General features: G+C 39.5%; 3 protein-coding genes across 5 annotated transcripts in view; 1 reads left to right on the top strand and 2 right to left on the bottom strand.

The window, feature by feature from the left end:
• LOC143903416 (uncharacterized) overlaps positions 1-2,557 on the bottom strand; it is a 14,155-nt gene extending 11,598 nt beyond the window's left edge. For both annotated transcript variants that reach the window (XM_077416976.1, XM_077416977.1), the window contains exon 1: positions 1,938-2,557. In XM_077416976.1, coding sequence (XP_077273102.1) covers positions 1,938-2,080 — 143 coding nt within the window. In that variant the 5' untranslated portion in view covers positions 2,081-2,557. The remainder of the gene's footprint in view (positions 1-1,937) is intronic.
• LOC143903415 (trehalose transporter 1-like protein) lies at positions 1,359-5,979 on the top strand. Its single transcript, XM_077416975.1, has 4 exons — positions 1,359-1,494; positions 2,762-3,037; positions 4,172-4,419; positions 4,598-5,979. Exons 2-4 carry the CDS (start codon positions 2,866-2,868, stop codon positions 4,982-4,984), a joined length of 807 nt encoding a protein of 268 aa, XP_077273101.1. The 5' UTR covers positions 1,359-1,494; positions 2,762-2,865; the 3' UTR covers positions 4,985-5,979.
• On the bottom strand, positions 5,581-17,726 carry Oamb (Octopamine receptor in mushroom bodies). 2 transcript variants are annotated; one of them, XM_077416970.1, is made up of 8 exons: positions 17,312-17,717; positions 16,601-16,699; positions 16,332-16,459; positions 13,252-13,389; positions 12,481-12,763; positions 11,033-11,197; positions 10,323-10,636; positions 5,581-7,897 (listed from the first exon to the last, which is right to left on the bottom strand). In XM_077416970.1, exons 1-8 carry the CDS (start codon positions 17,417-17,419, stop codon positions 7,783-7,785), a joined length of 1,350 nt encoding a protein of 449 aa, XP_077273096.1. In that variant the 5' UTR covers positions 17,420-17,717; the 3' UTR covers positions 5,581-7,782. The 2 variants fall into 2 exon arrangements, with proteins under 2 accessions (XP_077273096.1, XP_077273097.1); XM_077416971.1 differs by lacking the exon at positions 11,033-11,197 and having other exon boundaries at positions 17,312-17,726.

Genomic DNA, 17,726 nt, shown 5'->3' with positions numbered 1-17,726 from the left:
ATTGTCTTCTAGACAAGCAGAAATTATGTTTGTATACCGTTTGTAGAGATACGATTCAGTCGTGTTTCAGGAATGAAATCGAAATATCATGTTTCAGTATTTCTCGAAAGGATTTAATGGTAACACTTGTGTATTCGAGGAACAACATCTCTTACGGCGTTTCAGCTCAACCGAGCGCGGTGGTGAAAGCGGAAACGGTTGCGTTGAATGTGACGACGTGTATGAAACGGCGTGCTCAAAGCGGCACAAACGCAACCTGAATAGCGGGCAGATGAACTTTATCCGCGCACAATTATATGCCGCCTAAGTCTGGAGAGACGCGTAAAATACCGAGGCGAGAGATGCAATAATATCCGATAACAGTTACACAGATTACTTTCTGATGATGGCGTAAAACCTCGACTTTGGTCTTTACGTAAGCGCCGGGGTTACAACACCGAATCGACCGATATCGGTAGCGGCGGCGTTGATAAAAAGGTCCCGCACCGTTTGTTTTTGCAAAGTGTTTTAAGTGGCTAAAGTGATCGTGCGTTTTCTCGTGAATGCACAATGACTTTAATTGCACAGAGCGACGAGAGATCGTCGCGCGAGCGACCGACTTCGAAATGCGCGCAATACGTGGGCGTGCTTGTGGGTGAGTTTTGTGGGTGGGTATACGCTTAATCCTCTCGCGAACTTTGTCGCGATATTCAGATGCGGCTGCCACATTTACACATGAATATTTAATAGACGCGATATAGTAAAAAAAAAAAAAAAAAAAAAAAAAAAAAAAACAGTGAATCCAGCGCGTAATATACCCTTGGGGGGGATTTTGAACGGCGATAAAAACGTGTAAATCTGCCTTCATCTTCGTAGCCTTCGGCGAGTTACGAAGCGGTTTTGAAAAAAAAAACCCCCGCTCAAAAAAAAAAAAGAACTATTACGCGCGATTGCCGCATTAATCGTGTTTCTCAATTTAATCGAAAGTTCGCCTCCCGTAGTTAAAACTCTTTTGATAGACATCTCTTCGCTGTAATTTAACTTGGCGTTCCCGTCGCTCTGCGCGCGCCCGTGGGATCTCCAAGCAGGAGAATATCAAGAGTAACGGGCGAGGCGGAAGAATTCTGTCGAGACAGAAAACGTTGTCGAAGATAAAATATATTTCACGAGACAGATCAAATAGAATATTCCTCTCAAGAGGAATTTCGCGAGATAAAATGTGTGTCTGACATTTACTTTCTGTTACCGCTTAGCGACACTCGCCGCGTTCTCGATCGGCACGTATTTGTCATGGACGTCATCCGCCTTGCCACTTTACAACACGAACGACACCCTGCCTGTCAGCGATCAGGAGGGCTCCTGGATTTCTTCCCTGGTGCCTCTCGGTGCGATTCCGACCGCTATCCCGGCGGGAATGCTGGCGGATAGGTTTGGTCGGAAGAGAACGATTTGGGCGACGGCCGTGCCCTTATTTCTGTGCTGGTACATTATCGGATTCGCGCGAAGTAAGATATGGTAAGAAGAGTCACTTCGGATTCTGACGGCACGGCCTCCGGCATTTCGCTCGCGACTCGCGCGATGTTATTATTTATGTCAATAATAATGAAAATGTAGTGTTCCATGTTTGGAATTGTATTTAAAAAAACACGAAAGGATTTGAAAAATGCTTCGTGTGAAGTGTTAACGTATTTTTTCTTTCGTGTAAAGAGAAATTTTTTCTACATTTCACGTTACGCCAAAATGAATAATAATACATAGCCAAATCTCACTTTCAACGCTTTTATCGTTAGTTTACAATTTACACAATGGTTCAATTATATAGTAGAAGAAATCATGTTGTTCTACATAATTTATGTAAACGAAATTTAGTCCGTTATCTATCACGTTTTATTCATCGATTGGCGTTCCCAGCCAGCCTTAACGATTTTACTGTACGGTTTCATTGATTTTCTACTTACGTTACACAATCGAGTTTTTCCATCGAAAGGATTTTCTTGGCGCGGTTTATTGCGGGGGCAGCATGCGGCGCAGCATCCGTCGTTGTTCCCATGTTCGCGTCTGAGATTGCCGAGCAGAGCATTAGGGGCTTGCTTGGCACCATTTTCCAATTGCAGATTACCGCCGGAATTCTCTTCGCATATGCTACTGGTAAAGAAACGTTTCGATTTTATAAATATAACGTTGATCAATTTCATGGCGCGCGTGCCTTTGATACCGCGCAACAAAACCTACAATTGAAATCAGAAATACATTAATTAATAATAATAAGCAAAACAAAACCGTTATGGTATGCAATCAGTTAGAGAGAAGAATGCCATTTCAGGTCAGGACTGGATCTCGGAAGTATAATAATAATAATAGTAAATTTGAAGAAAACATAAAATTCATACAATATTATTATCTTTCTAATTGATTGTACATTATAATTAAATTCTCGAATGTATATTATTATATCCCATTACATCAATGATTAATTGACAAAACTAATATAAAATAATTTATATTAATAACTAAAAAAATTTCGTAAAATTTATGTATAACTTAAACGCTTCGCTTTTTCGTTCCATTTTCCACAACATGCGAAATGTAGCTCTCCATCTAAACATCCGTAATGTCGAACATTGTAATGACACAGATAATTAAAGCTGTCACTATGAAGAACTTGACTGTACACGGTTTGACGGTGTCTGCAACGATAGATAAAACTCAAGTCGCGAGTGTTCTAGGGCACAACCGCACGACAACTTTCCTGAAATGATAAGCGGTGACATTACGTTTGCAGCCTTCACCGATAACTTGCACGTCATCGCGATACTTTGTTCCGTGGCGCCCGCTTTGCTTTTGATCTCCTTCCCGTTCGTACCGGAATCACCGGCGTGGCTGGTCATGCGGGGCCGGAAGAACGAGGCGAATGATGTGCTAAAACACTACAGAGGGGTTCGCTACGACACCGAGACGGAATTGGCCAGCTTCGAGCTTCAGGCGTCGGAAATGCGCCAAGCCAGGCCCAATATTTTGCATTTGAGAAATTATCAGAAAGCTACCTGCATTACACTTGGTAAGCAGACATGTTTAATTTTACTATTAATTAGTTAAATTAAACAGTTGAATTAAATTCAACTGTTAATTAGTTACATTAAATTAATTACTGAATACTTTTGTCAAAATAATTAATCAATTTACTAATTTTATTAACTTTATTTAATTTTTCACGTATATATATATATGTATATATATATACATATATTTTATGTAGAATTGTGTCAACGCTTTAACCCTATTCACTCCAACGTTTTTTTCGCCCCAATAATCCTCCAACCATGCACTTTCAAGTCCCACGTGTTTTTTATAATGTTAATAGCTTTGAAAAATTCCCCCAAAATTATTATAATATCTTTGTACCTTCGACTAAAAATCAATGTAAAGAAAATTTGGAAATCATTTATTTAAATATTTTTTTACAACAATTATATGTTGACAAACACACGTTACGACTCGTTTTACTTAAAAAATCATAACTCACGAACAAATTGACGAAGCTTAATGAACCAAAATACAAATTAAAGCTAAAAGTAGTGCAAATGAGAAAAAAAATATGAGATATTAATTAAATAGGAATACTTAATTTCGTCGCCGCAAATTTGGTAATTTTTAAATGGTACAGAAGGACTTTAAGGACTTAAAGAATGCTAGAAAAAGAATTTCTGAATAAGAAAAAGCGAATTTGAAGTGTGACAGATATTTTTTATGTAAAAAAATTAATTTTTTTTATAATCGTAGCTTCTCCCCACCTCTTCCACTTGCCTCTGAGCCATAATAGACCTCTGTAGAATGTTAAATTTTTTTTTTAACGACAAAAATATTTTAAATACGGTTAAATTGTACACAAAAATACATTTTTATCGAAAAAACTGCTCATTTACCTTTCACACAACACTGACGTAATCTTCCAACCATGCACTTTCGTGTCCCTCCGAGATTTTAATTGTTCCCCGTTTCGAGAGTAAATGAGCTATTAGGACTTTGAAATTTTTACCTAAGGTTCTCTGCCACAATAACTTTTTTCCGGCGTGGAGGGGATTCTCCCACGATCATTTGTTTTCCGGAACAAACGACTGTTAGAAATTCGTGGGACACGAAAGGCATGGTTGGAGCGAATAGGGTTAAACTCGACGTTCGATCATTTTTTCAGGTCTAATGTTTTTCCAGCAACTCTCCGGCGTTAACACTCTGATATTCTACGCGAAAATAATCTTCGACCACGCGGGATCAACTCTGAGCTCGTCCACGTCGTCGGTGATCGTCGGTGTCGTACAAGTGATCGCGACCTATTTTTCGACTATTCTGATCGAACGTACCGGCAGGAAACTATTATTGTTCATTAGTGCGTCAGTGATGGCTGTTTGTATGTTCACGTTATCGGGGTATTTCCGTTTCCAGGTAAAAACCTTATTACTTAATCAAATATTAATCAAATTTTAATTACAAATCTATAATTTTTCAAATTATTCAATTATCGGCCATCAATAGTAATTTTCAATCGTATACGCTCATTTGCAATTTCATGTTTTTATATCCAAGTTTTTTAATTGACTGCCGAGCTCTCCGGTTGTTTCAGAGCTCGCACGATCTCTCGAGCTTCTCCTGGATCCCTCTGCTCTCGTTCGCGGTATTCATCGTGATTTTCAGCATCGGCTTCGGTCCTATACCCTGGTTGATGGTCGGCGAGTTGTTTACGAGCAACGTGAAGAGCGTGGCGAGCGCCGCCACCGCGATATGCAATTGGACGCTGGCGTTTTTGGTGACAAAATGCTTTCAGGACATGGTGGATCTCATGGGGATCTCCTCGTCGTTCGCTACATTCGGCATGATAAGTTTAATTGGAACCATATTTGTCTCCGTGATGGTGCCGGAGACGAAGGGCAAAAGCGTCGAGGAGATTCAGATTGAGCTGCAAGGAACGCAAATTAGGATCCCGAGGGAGGCAGCCGCGATGGAAAAATGACGAAACATAATGAAATAATCACTGAATCAAGATGCTCAGTTATAGAAATGTGGTTGTGACCTGTTTGCATCATTAATATTTTATAAGTCACCCAGTAATCAGGAGTGAGTAATTAATGCTTAATACCAGAAAATGCGATTTTAAAGAGATAAAAGGAATCTCCGCGAGAGTATACGAATTAAGGGTAAAGCCTTTTGCACAATAGGCGATATAGCGATGGCGATAGCGACAGCGACAAGATTGCCGACAAAGCTACACCTTTGTCGGCAACTTTTTCGCTGTCGCTGTCGCTGTCGCTGTCGCTACCGCCTATTGTGCAAGGGGCTTAAGTCTTCTCTGATAATTATACATAATTACAGAAAATATTTTTATATATAACTATAAGGGTAACTTTCAGCGATATGTATAAACAATCTATTGCTCTTTAGATATTTAGATTTTGTAACTATATATAAAAATATATTATGAGACGTTATAAAACAAAGGATTCGGTTGTTCTCCCCTCTTTAAAAATTTTCAGCGGTATTGATTTTAATACGTACCGTGTTGCGCCGCTGAATTTCCGAGTGTGTAATGCAAAGTATGAAAGACGGATCTGTTTATACGTACTCACATTTTTATTTCCATCCGTTTGCTTACTTATTTATACGATATATCACATAATACATAAATCACGCATTTTTTTTTTTTTAAATCGATCGGTCGTCTCGCCGCCCCCGTCGAATTACAGTTGCGAAAAACTATGACGGCGATTTGAGGAAGATGAATCGGGAAGTTCTGCAAAAATGAGATGTAGCGTCGCCCGGGCGGTATCCGCACCGACATTGACCCATTGTACAAAGTAAATACATGTGCCATGCTCGCGCGGCGATGACGATGTGATTCGAATGTTTTGCAAATCGATAATACGCGCGGGATAAAAAGAAACGCACGGATCAATGCCATCGAAGAATTGCGATCTTATTTCCAGATGCATTTCGAATGCATTCGAGAATCGCTCGAATGAAAAAAATACACGGAAGATGAAGAGTGCGGGAGGGGGAGGAGAAACGCCGATTTATGCGAGCGTGCGCGCAAACATCGGTTCATATAGAAGATATAACGACATACTTAGCGTGTTGTTGCGTACACATAGATATCGATATGTACATAGGAGCGAGGTCTGCGTCGCGATCGTTTTACGTCTGCGCGCCTGTCGGACGCCCGTTCCCGATCGGACGCGAGGCGATTGTCCAACTCCCGCTTTGTTTCCCAGCTTGAGAACGACCCGCGATGATTCCTCAAGTCTTCAAAGCGCAAATCTTTGACAGCGACGTAAGACGAAATGCGTGGCGCAACGCACGCACAGACGATTGCGGGCGATCGGCGGCAGCGAGTTGGTCGATCGGTCGATCCGATCGTCCGTTCGAAACCGGGGAAGGGCTTAGGGACTAGAAACTACACGTGTAATTCGCTTGCGCGAGTATCGTATCGTATATCGGAACGAATAAATAACATTGCAAAACGGCTCTGTGTATGTGTGTGCGTGTATATGCGCGCGCGTATTCGTGTGGAAGAACGGAGAGCGGGTAATTTTCTCTCGTCGCGTAAAACGGTGTACTCTCTACTGCGAGATGACGAAAGAAGGCACACCGACTTGCGTATACACATTATGCGAAATTATCGGAAGTTATCGTTTCCAGATCTAACGAACGATCAATTTATTCTCTCTGATCGATCGTGATCTGCGTGGGACACACGTAACGTATATTAAAACTGTGACTTACTGCGTCTACCGGACGCAAGAAGACGGTCCTTTTACGAAGGACAAACCGTGGGAAGCTCCTCGTGTAGCCCGAATGTACGAATCGAAGCGAAGCGCCGCGATGATTATTCTCGCGAAGAAAAGTCGAATTTCTCTCGTCTTCTCTTTTTCTCACGCTTCTCGCGGATGAAGCGCCCGCGTTCCAGGTCTGTCGCGCTTGAATTCAATTCCGAGTAGACGCGCGCATCGCGAAGCTTTACCTGGCCCTCTGTTGCCGTCGACCTCGCCGCAATTACAGCGCGAAGGCAAATCGCACGGTACCTAGTTTGCGTTTTCTTTTTTCTTCTTTTTTTTTCTTTTAGTCTCTAGTAGATGACAGAAAAGCGAGGAGAGAGAGCAGTCCGTTACTTGACTTACCCCTCCGCTGGCTTATAAACTCGTTACAGCGAGATCGCGCGATTTAGCGAGGAAGCGGACCAAGCATCAAATTATTTGTTGCCTCGCTCAAGAAACTACCCGAGGCTTTTTTTACATTCTCTGTGTTGACCTGGCGTCGAAGTAAAATCGCCGTTGTAGCGAGATTACATGGACCAGCCAAGCATCGGGTTTTTCTTTTCAACGACAGAGAGTAATAAACTAGACAGGCTGAGCGAGTGGTATTATACTTACGTTATTCGCTTCGTCTGACTCGCGCGTCGCTCCGTTACCTGTCTGTTAACTCGCCTACCGATTTCGTGCATTCGCGGCGAGATACGCAGCTAAAGTCCGGGCGCCGTTCCCAGCTTCACCGGGGGGTGTCTGATTTACGCGAAATGCTGACGCATGACGCGTTTAGTCTGGCGGAACGGCGGAACTGATTTACGTTGGCACACCAAGCGTCGAGGAGGCCACGCGCGGGCGGCGGCGAATCGTCGTCGTCGTGACGCGATGGCCGCGTGTCGAGCGCGGCTTTCGGAGCGCCATCACGCCATCATCAGAAAGAGAATATCCTCGCTTTGGAGGATCGGGGATTGAAGGTGACGCGCTGCGTGCCGGAACGGACATGTCGCTACAATCATCTGGACTCGCTCTGCGAGTGAGTCGCCTCCAACGACGGATCCGGATCCGAGTCGTCGATGGAGGTGCCGTGCTGTGCCACGCGGATAGAGTAACTCGGGCTTCGTTCGTTCCTACGCAGACACACGCAGAATATCGTTCTCGTGAGACACATCGCGGGTGCGAATATCATTCCGCGGGATTTTTTTTTAATGAAAACAACAATGTCCTCTTTCTTGAATTAATTAGAGCTCAGGTTTTGTAAAATCTTCAAAAAATATATTTTTCAACTCAATTTATCCAAAATTGGGGAACTATTTTAGACCTGAGCCACAGAATTGATCGCGTATTTTACAACCTAGAGAAAATACGTTCATATAACCGGATGGAAACATTGATCCTTATATAGAACTCGTTGATATATATCATCGTTTACGATACATAAAACGTGATGAAATTTAAGGATTTTCTTTTATGTGACAGTATAAAAAAAATTCCTCACGTTCAACGCATACGGATGATAATCGGACAGATAAATAGCTAGAATACGTCATGAACTGGCGTATGGCAAGGTTCTTTAACAATAAATTTAAATTTTAATATTAGGGTAATAAGGAAAAGTGAACTATGAGAGCCAAACGCGGTTATTTGTGCGCGAGTTGACGCTATGTAAACTTTTTGTCCGATTAATGGGGATATTAGTAAAAAAGGAAACATCGATGAAAGTTAGGATAAAATTGTTATCTATATGTGTTTCAGTTCATTTTTGAATTAATTGAAAGCTGTTATCAATGATTAAAAAAGATAATGTTGTAAAGGAAGGAAGATAATTGAATATGATGAGCTGTCTATGGGCGAGATGATAATTCTGAAAGGACATTCCAATTTGTGGGTTTTGGGAAGCCCATAAATTTTCGGCAACACCCCATCACTGTTATTTGTTTATACATAGCGATTAAAATATAATTTTGTTTTCTCCATCTTGTAAGCAAGGTTCGAACATTGTCAGAGGTTTTTAGTTGAATCTTTACTGATTTTTATGTATGTACAATGTGTCTGTATCTTGTAGCACTTTCTGAAGTTTTTGTTTATAATAATTTTTGTCTAAAGTTTATATAATATATTGCCCTTATTCATTCTAGTAAAAATAATATCCGGAACATTTTTAACGTATTGTTTTTTTGTTGATAATATAGATTAAAAATGGAAAGAGTGTTGAGTTGTTAGGCTGCATATGGTTGTTCCGAGAGAAGGAAAACTATTGAAAATAGGAATGGAACGATTCCTAATATTTAATCGTCTCTCTGGAACTTTTTTGTGTTGCATTCTATGTTTTTTTTTATAAATTCAATGATTATTTTTCTGTGTTTTTTTCTACTATAGATAAAAAATTCCCACCTAACTGGAGGAAACATTGGATTATTTCTTTGGGGATCGGATAGAAAGTTAAATTTTTGAACCAGTTATTTCTTATAGATGTGAGAAAAGAGCTGTGGATGTTATTGGAAAAAGACGACGGGTTGAAGGGAATTTCAAATAATGATGGAAACTATTCCTTGTGTATTCAACTGGGGAAAAAGACAATGAAAGTCCATTAGTGGTTATATTTCAGACGTAGTTGTGATTGTAGGATTATTAGTTAAGACGGAACAAAAATAGTGAATAGAATTGGTGATTTTCCACTAACTAAGTCTCTGATGTTTTTGAATCAACTTCTAATTTCTTTTCTATAGATTGCTGTGTTTATAAATGTAAAATGAGCGTAGATAGTAATTGTTAACTTTTGTCTATTAAAAAAAGAATTATATTATGTCAACTATTATATCAATCACCGTGGTTAAAAAATTATCTCAGTTTTTCTTATAGAGCTTTAGCTAGTCAATCTCGCGTTCTCTGAATTTGGTTTGGTGAGTAGATTTCATGTCTCTTTGCCGGTATTACCCTCAGTTTTTATTTCTAGTCCAAATAATTTGCGGACTATAAATAGCGAAATTTTCTGGTTTTTCCTCTTGAAATTTATACATTCTTTATACATTCAATTTTTAAATACTTTTAAATACTATTTACCTTATATATACTTTTCGGAGAACCTGAGATTATTTAATGTATCTATCACCGCGCGTCGCGCTGAAGATGGTTCAAAGTGAAGTCGAAACGTACGATTTATAGTCTCTGTATTAAATTATTAATTGAATATTACATAACGTCAACTTACGCACAAATAACCGCAGTTGACTCTCATAGTCCACGTTACTTTTCCTCGTTACTCTTCAATTTTAATATCGAGAGTCTTTAGCTAATTAATCATTTATTTTTAAATCTTAAATTCAAAATATAAACCAGATAATTGATAATAATTTTTTAAGTCTCCTTCCTTATGACGCGAAAGCGCGATCGTGCGAAAATAGATCGCAGAATGCAATGCCGCTCCATTTGTAATACAAATCGCAACGCCGACTTAAACGCTTCTTTTTATCGCGGCGCGGAAACGTGCGACCGCGCACAAAAATAAATCGCAGAACGCGTAATACACTTTGTAATACAAATTATAACACTGACCTCATTGCCAATTGGCTGCCGTCACTGCCACGTCGCAGGGTGTTGGCGCGTTGTATGCAGGAGCACCTGCAGCAGATGATTCTCTTGAAAGCGAAGCGGAAGTCTTTGCTGAAGAGGGCGTAGATACACGGATTTATCGCGGAATTGCAGTATCCTAGCCAGAACAGCACGCTGAAGACGGTTGGATGTATGTGATTCGGGTAGAACGCGCGCACCAGATACATGGTGAAAAAAGGCAGCCAGCACATAATGAAGCCGCCGACGATGATGCCCAGGGTCTTCGCCGCCTTCGTCTCCATGCGAAATCTCTTCACCTGCGTACATCTTTGTCTCAACCATCACCGTCAACCGACATAATATTTTAAATATCTACTTTGTTAAAATATGAATGCGCATTATAAAATCATTAATGTCATCTTTTAACAAAGTAAAAGATATTAACTAGCTTATAATGTGCCCATTCATATTTTGATTAACTGTTACGCGATCCAAATTAATCCCGACAAGTAATCGACGTTATCACTATAATTGTGAGTCGACTGAAGACAGAAACTGAACTTCCGTCGTGCAGCGAAATAACGTCTTACTAAAACTAACTGTCGAACGTTGCACGTTCGTTTTTTTTTTGTGTGACATTTGAAATGAAAAATGGGTCTCCGATAGCCAAAGGTGTGAAAGCCGTAAAAACGAGCCGACATGGAGGGACGCACTTGGGCTTTTATGTTTCTCTTGCCCAGCTTCATCATTCGCGGCTTATTCTCCTCGTTGCTCGTCGTCATCTCACGCAGCGACAACTCGTCGCCGGTCATCTGACTCTCGCAACTGCTCCGCCTGCTCGGTCTTTTGCTGCTGCCGACCCTATTGACACCACCCACCTGAAAGGGGATTTAACAAGTCGGCCTTTACGACTCCGGCACACACACACACACACACACACACACACACCTACACGCACCACGTGTGCCTATAAAATATAGATTCACTTTCGCGCGAGATTTACGGACGCCGTAAAACGGTAGTTTTTTCCATGACGATCGCGAGCAGCGTCTAAAGTCACTGTTAATTGTCAAAGGTATTGCCACAGCAATACGGCGATCATGTTCGACTGAACACTCGTGCTTTCTTACGGACGGAATCAAAGTGTGGAACAGATAACTGCCGCACAACGCGATTTATAAATTTTTCCAGAAATTAAAATTTATTTATTCGTGCTTAAATTCAAGCACAGAGACATTCTTGTTGCTGTTTTATCTCGATTGGCTTGCAAATCTTTATTTTGTGTTTGCGTTTTTGAGAATATATGAAAATAAAAATTTAATTCGTGCCTGTCTATAAAACAGCGTGATATATCTTTAAAAGCTTGTCATCCACATCTGTCAAGAAGCGATGAGGGAATAGATTTTTATTTCTTCCCTGAATATATATATATATATTTATCGGTGTCAGCGATCATACATGACGTGAAAGCTCTCAACGAAACGGGCGCGTGTCCATATCCTGCTTCGTTTCGTCCGTCTGTAAATCCGCGCGATATCCGTACTCACATGCGGGAGAATAATTACGATTCGACGATTTAAACGGCAAATAAAAGCTCGGAGATCCTCGTGAAACAAAACTGCGAGGGAAAAGAGGAAAAAGAGTGAATTTATACGGCTCGATAGCCCCGTCCGATCGAACGAGTACGTCGGTTTTATTGAACGAAAAAGTGATCCTTGATTTGCAAAATGCCGTCGATTAGTCGCCAATAAAAAAGCGTGTGCACTCGAAATTGCAGCGACAAAATGTCACCTGGAATGTGGTGCTGGAACATGCTGGAAATTTATGCACGTTCGACATTATTTCCAACGGTGAAAGCTAAATTCCAATCTTCCGAATGTGTTAGTACGTTATAAATTATAAATATATATTATACACAGTAATACAAAAAAGTATATATAAATCTTTCATATAGTTTTTTCCAAAATAATTTTGTGCAATAAAAACGATAAAACTATATATCAAGATTGTATAATTTTGCGACGAAGAAGACTCCGTTGTTCTTAAAAAATGAAAAAAAGGTCGGAAAATTAAAAAAACAAGGGTCCATGCGTCTCGAGCAGTTAATTGTGCCCTCGGGAAGAGATCTGTGGTGAATGAAGTTCGTTAAAATCAAATTTACCTTAAGATGCGTGTTTTGCGAGGCCGGACAAAGCTGCGTCTGCGTCTGCCCGTTGCTGTAATGAACCGAGATTTGCGAGCATCTCGACGGCGTTCTGTTGAGGGTGTTGCACTTCGTGTTGAGAGTCTCGGTGCTGGGATAGGAGACCGAGATCTTGAACTTCTCGCGCTTAACGGAGCTGCGGCTGCTCGAGTCCGGACTTCTCGAGTTGCCGTTGTTGCTGCCGTTGTGGACGCTACCGCGGCCACGGTGTATTCGTAAGGTCAGTCTTTGTTCGTCGAACCTGCATAAGAATAGGAAAATGCGTCGTGCTTCTGCATATAGGCGTATTCTCTATTATGCCTGTCAGCGGCATAATGAAGCTCCCGTAAAAAGGAAGCTTCCTCTCTCTCGCGCGCGAAGAAGAAGCTCAACCGCAGAACCCGCGAACGAAATGACGACTCGAGAGAGAACAAAGAGCGTGGAAAAACATATTCGAATGCAGGAAAATTCATTTGCAGCGCCATTTCATTAAAAGGAAATGACAGGAGATAATGAATTTGTCTTATGTGCAATATTAAAAATTTGCATAGGTAGAATAATTAAGATAAAAGGCAATTAACGTGAGATGATCAGTATTCACATCAATCTCACAAAAAAGTGACACAAATAATTGTGTGATAAAAATCGATTGCAGGATTGTAAAAAATATTGTAAAAAATAAATTCATGCACTACTCTGGGTAAACGGAAGTTTCGGGGAGGGGGGGGGGAAACTGGCGCGAGGGTTTACCTGGTGCCAAACATTTTCGAGGCTTTTGTTGTGCGAAAACCTTGATTAATGGCCCTCGTCGTGGAAACCGCGGCGTTGTAGATCCGCCAATAAAAAAACATCATCACCAGCATCGGTATGTAGAAGGAGCCCAGGGCACTGCAACACAGTAGGTATGCGATATTGCGATTTCCCGTCACGCTGATGGTGATAATCGCGTATTTCCCCGTTTCGCGATAACATATCGGACGCTTCTCTGCGCGTGCAGTCCAACGCAAATCGTCAGACTATGGGCGAATATTAAGTTGACTACCGGCGTTAACAATGGACAAGATGACGCAATCGAGAACCGCACGTCGGAGTCCGCTGGACAGCACTCGAAACGCATCAGGCGTTTACGATTTATCAGCGTATTGATCGCCACCGTACGGTGCGTATATAATCGACCTTGATTCACTCGCACAATATGATATAACGACATAGAAATAAAACTGTTATTATTGGTCAATCAAAGAATATGGAGCATCGAGCCGTAACTGGGCATTGGTGTTAAAATATTCTATATTTAAGTTAAAACTACAGACGTGTGTGTGTGTGTGTGTGTGTGTGTGTGTGTGTGTGTGTGTGTGTGTTTCGGACCTTTATAGGACCATCCTTAGTGTCGCATTACAAATAAGTCAGTCGGTTAAAAAGTTATTATATATTACATAAAAATTAAATTAAGCAACAGTTGAATCGCTGTGTTAGAAGTGGACGGCAATCAAAATCTGTTTCCTTCTGCCGTGAATTATGTTGTTATAGGGATAGGGTCGACATTTCTGTTACAATGTGTTCTGTTACAATAAACTGACAAAATACTCACATTATTGTTATTATTGGCGCAGTCTTATCCACAATGAAATTTCGGATTTAACTCAAAAGCTAATGTCGTATATACTTTTTGTCAAGTTACAAATCCTACAATCTCTCAAGCTTATCTTTTTGTAAAACGGAAATAAAATCTGTCAAGAATGATACATACGATATGCTTTTATCTTGCAAAAATGTCAAATACATTTCTGTTTCAAAACTAATGTGATCTTTAATTGACATGTTTACATTGTTGTTTTTAAAATTCGATTATTGTACGTCACGTAAATTTTCAGATTTTAATATACATGTTAGATATCAATATATGTATTAATATTATGCAAATAATTCAGTTATTGCTTCCTCATAGAGGAAGCTTTGTTTTCGTGAATTTCGTATATGAACCTTTGATTGCGTATTATAAAGTTGGGTCTAATCAACCAAATTTAAATGATTTATATATGAAATAGGGGTAGAAGAAACCAACGAAGAGATTGGTTTTTGAGTTTTTGATGCCAATATGCCAAATCGTATGTCTGTAAGTCTGTATGTGTGTATGTGCAGATTTGATGTCCGTGATTGCTCTAACTTCCGTAAATATTGAGATATCGGCCTGTTTTTTTTTTTTTTTTTTTTTAAATCGATAGAGTATCATTCAGGGAAGGTTGGTATTGAATTTGGCGATAATAGGTAAAGGAATTCTTTTTTAAAAAAATTTTGAATTTTTTTAGAAATGTCCGTGGTTGCTCTAACTTCCGCAAATTTGGAGATATCGATCTATTTCTAATTTTATTATATTTTTAAGTCTTTTCTATCCCTATATATATTTTATATATAATTTTTTAAGATTTGGTTGATTGGACCCAGCTTTATTCGCGATCAAAGGTCCATAATTTTGATCGCATATAAAGCTAAGTCTAATCAACCGAATTTAAAAGAATTATATATGAAATAGGGCTAGAAAAGACCAAAGTAAAAATTGTTTTTTGAGTTTTCGATGCCTTTGGTTGATTAGACCCAGCTTTATACGCGATCAAAGGTCCATAATTTTAATCGCATATAAAGCTAAGTCTAATTAACCAAATTTAAAAGAATTATATATGAAATAGGAATAGAAAAGACCGAAGTAAAAATTGTTTTTTGAGTTTTCGATACCAATGTGTTGCTTATGTTCAAAAACGTCGAATTTAAATTTTTTGAGGATTGGTTTTGAGGATTGGCTATCCATCAAATAACTTAGGGTAGATTGAGGCGAATCAGATTAATATAAGTTGTAAGACAATTATCGTTAGTATTTTATTTTAAACGAGCAATTTTATCGTGTTAATTAGTAATCCGATTTGCCTCGGTCTACCCTATACATTTTTTAGGCAGAAATCGGTAACCTTTTCACTAATCTTCGCCAAATTCGAAACAACCTCCCTTTAATGATACCTTATATATAAGATTACGTGTACGATTTGTACACTTTTTAGGCAAAAATTGGTAACCCCTTCACCGATTATTGCCAAATTCAACACCAATCTATCTTTAATGATACTCTATCCATAAAAAATGTGTGCGAGTAGAAACTTGCACATTGCTTCCTCATAGTTTTTAAATGTGCAAGTAGAAACTTGCACATTGCTTCCTCATAGTTTTTTAGTGTGCAAGTAGAAACTTGCACATTGCTTCCTTATAGTTTTTAAGTGTGCAAGTAGAAACCTGCAATGCTTCCTCTATGAGGAAGCCAGATTAATAAATATCTACTAATAATTATGCATACAAAAACAGGCTTCCTCATAGAGGAAGCAATGTGCAGGTTTCTACTTGCACACTTAAAAACTATAAGGAAGCAATGTGCAAGTTTCTACTTGCTCACTTAAAAACTATGAGGAAGCAATGTGCAAGTTTCTACTTGCACATTTAATTGTATAAATTTTATTATATACATATAACAAATCAAAATAGAAAACTCGATATCTAAAATACAATTTTAATCCTGTATTCTGATTTCTTCCTGTAGCGTATATTAAAATAAATTAATTTTACGCAATTAAATTGAATAATGTCTCTTTAATGCAGAGAAGACATTAAAAAGGCATTTTTTCCATGGCTCCATTTTTACGACACGCCTGCTATTTCACTAGATAACGGACAACCAATTTATACCGATGTGCGCAAAGAGAAAAGTATTCGTGTAATTTCTCGCTACTACGCGTCATGATCCAATATGTATGTAATGAAGGTCCAAGAGTCTTTGCGAGACTTACCTGTAAACGACGTAGCCGGCGTCGTTGGTCAGCTCGCAGATCCATGGGCACGGCTTCATCGGTACAAGTATAGTGGTGGTGTTGGACGGGCCGTATGAGGGATACGTATCATTGAACGTAGTATGCGACTGCGAGAACAGAGGAAGCGGTTAAAAACGCGTGCGGGACAAACACGATCCGGCCGGCCGGCCGGGACCGATCGAATGACGATTGAAAATCGTCCCGAAATAACAGCGCGCGAAGGCGGATTAGCCGTGGCTAGTACGCACCCGTTTGTCCTTCCAGCCGACTAAAGGCGGAAAACAGATAACGAAGCTCGAAACCCAAACGGTGGCCACCAGCAATCTAGCCCTCTTTGTCGACATAAGCTGGATTTATGTGGAAACGAGAAAAATAAATGAGACGATTAACGGGGAAATGCGCGTCAGGGACGCGATAATTGCGTAGATAAGAAGATAACGAGATTGGTCGGTATACCGTCTTTAGAAAAGAAAAATCACATTTTTGAAATTGTGTTTTTCGTGTTTTTTTTTTTTCATTTTTTATTTCTCGATGCGCACAAGTTTATGTTTTTGTTATTTCAATTTTCTAAAATGTAAAGATCAATGCATCTAATTGAGCATTGCAAATATTTTGAACAGCAAATACAAAAGTTTAATCAATTAGAGAAAAAAGTGCCATTTACGGTCCATACTGGATCTTGGGGTAGCCTAATAATAATATTGTGAATATTATATATTTTCTTCTTTAAATACAAAAATTTCAAAATAATTGTAAGATTTTCACCGTTTATAGAACTCGCTTTTAATTTCACTTTCTCTCGGTATAGTTTTTGTTTCTGCAAAGTGTAACCACTTGGGAATATTCCCGTCGAACACAAACGCCACGCACGTCAAGCGGAGTGGCCAAATTGATTGATGCGTAACGCGCGTCTGATCTCCTTGGGATAATCGTTTTCATGAGTGCTGAGTGGTACTTGCCTGAGGATAACTGACTGGCCTGGTCACCGCCAAGTACCTATCCAAGCTGATGGCGCATAAATTCAATATCGACGCCGTGCACATCCAAACGTCGACCGCCAGCCACATGGAGCACCAGATATTTCCGTATATCCAGACCTTTTGAGAGAAAAAGACCGTTTAAAAGAAATACATTTAATACGAAACGTCAGTGGCAAAGAATATTCCGCTATTTGGCGCAAATAGCGGAAATAACGTTTACTATTTATTTAATTTCAAATATCAAATTTTTAAAATTTATTTTACTGCAAGGCAGTTCACCAGTTTGCTTCATTTTCCAAATATTTTCAAATGTGTATATGAAATGTCGGAAATGAAATTTTTACTCTTTATTTAACTTCAAATAATGACCAAATCTAAAATTGATTTTACTGCA

The sequence above is a fragment of the Temnothorax americanus genome, unplaced genomic scaffold (genome assembly GCF_048541705.1).
Source record: "Temnothorax americanus isolate GAGA-0224 unplaced genomic scaffold, ASM4854170v1 Scaffold47, whole genome shotgun sequence".
Lineage (NCBI taxonomy): Eukaryota > Metazoa > Arthropoda > Insecta > Hymenoptera > Formicidae > Temnothorax > Temnothorax americanus.
Note: the sequence above shows the minus strand (reverse complement) of the source record. Positions and strands in the feature narration are given on the sequence as shown.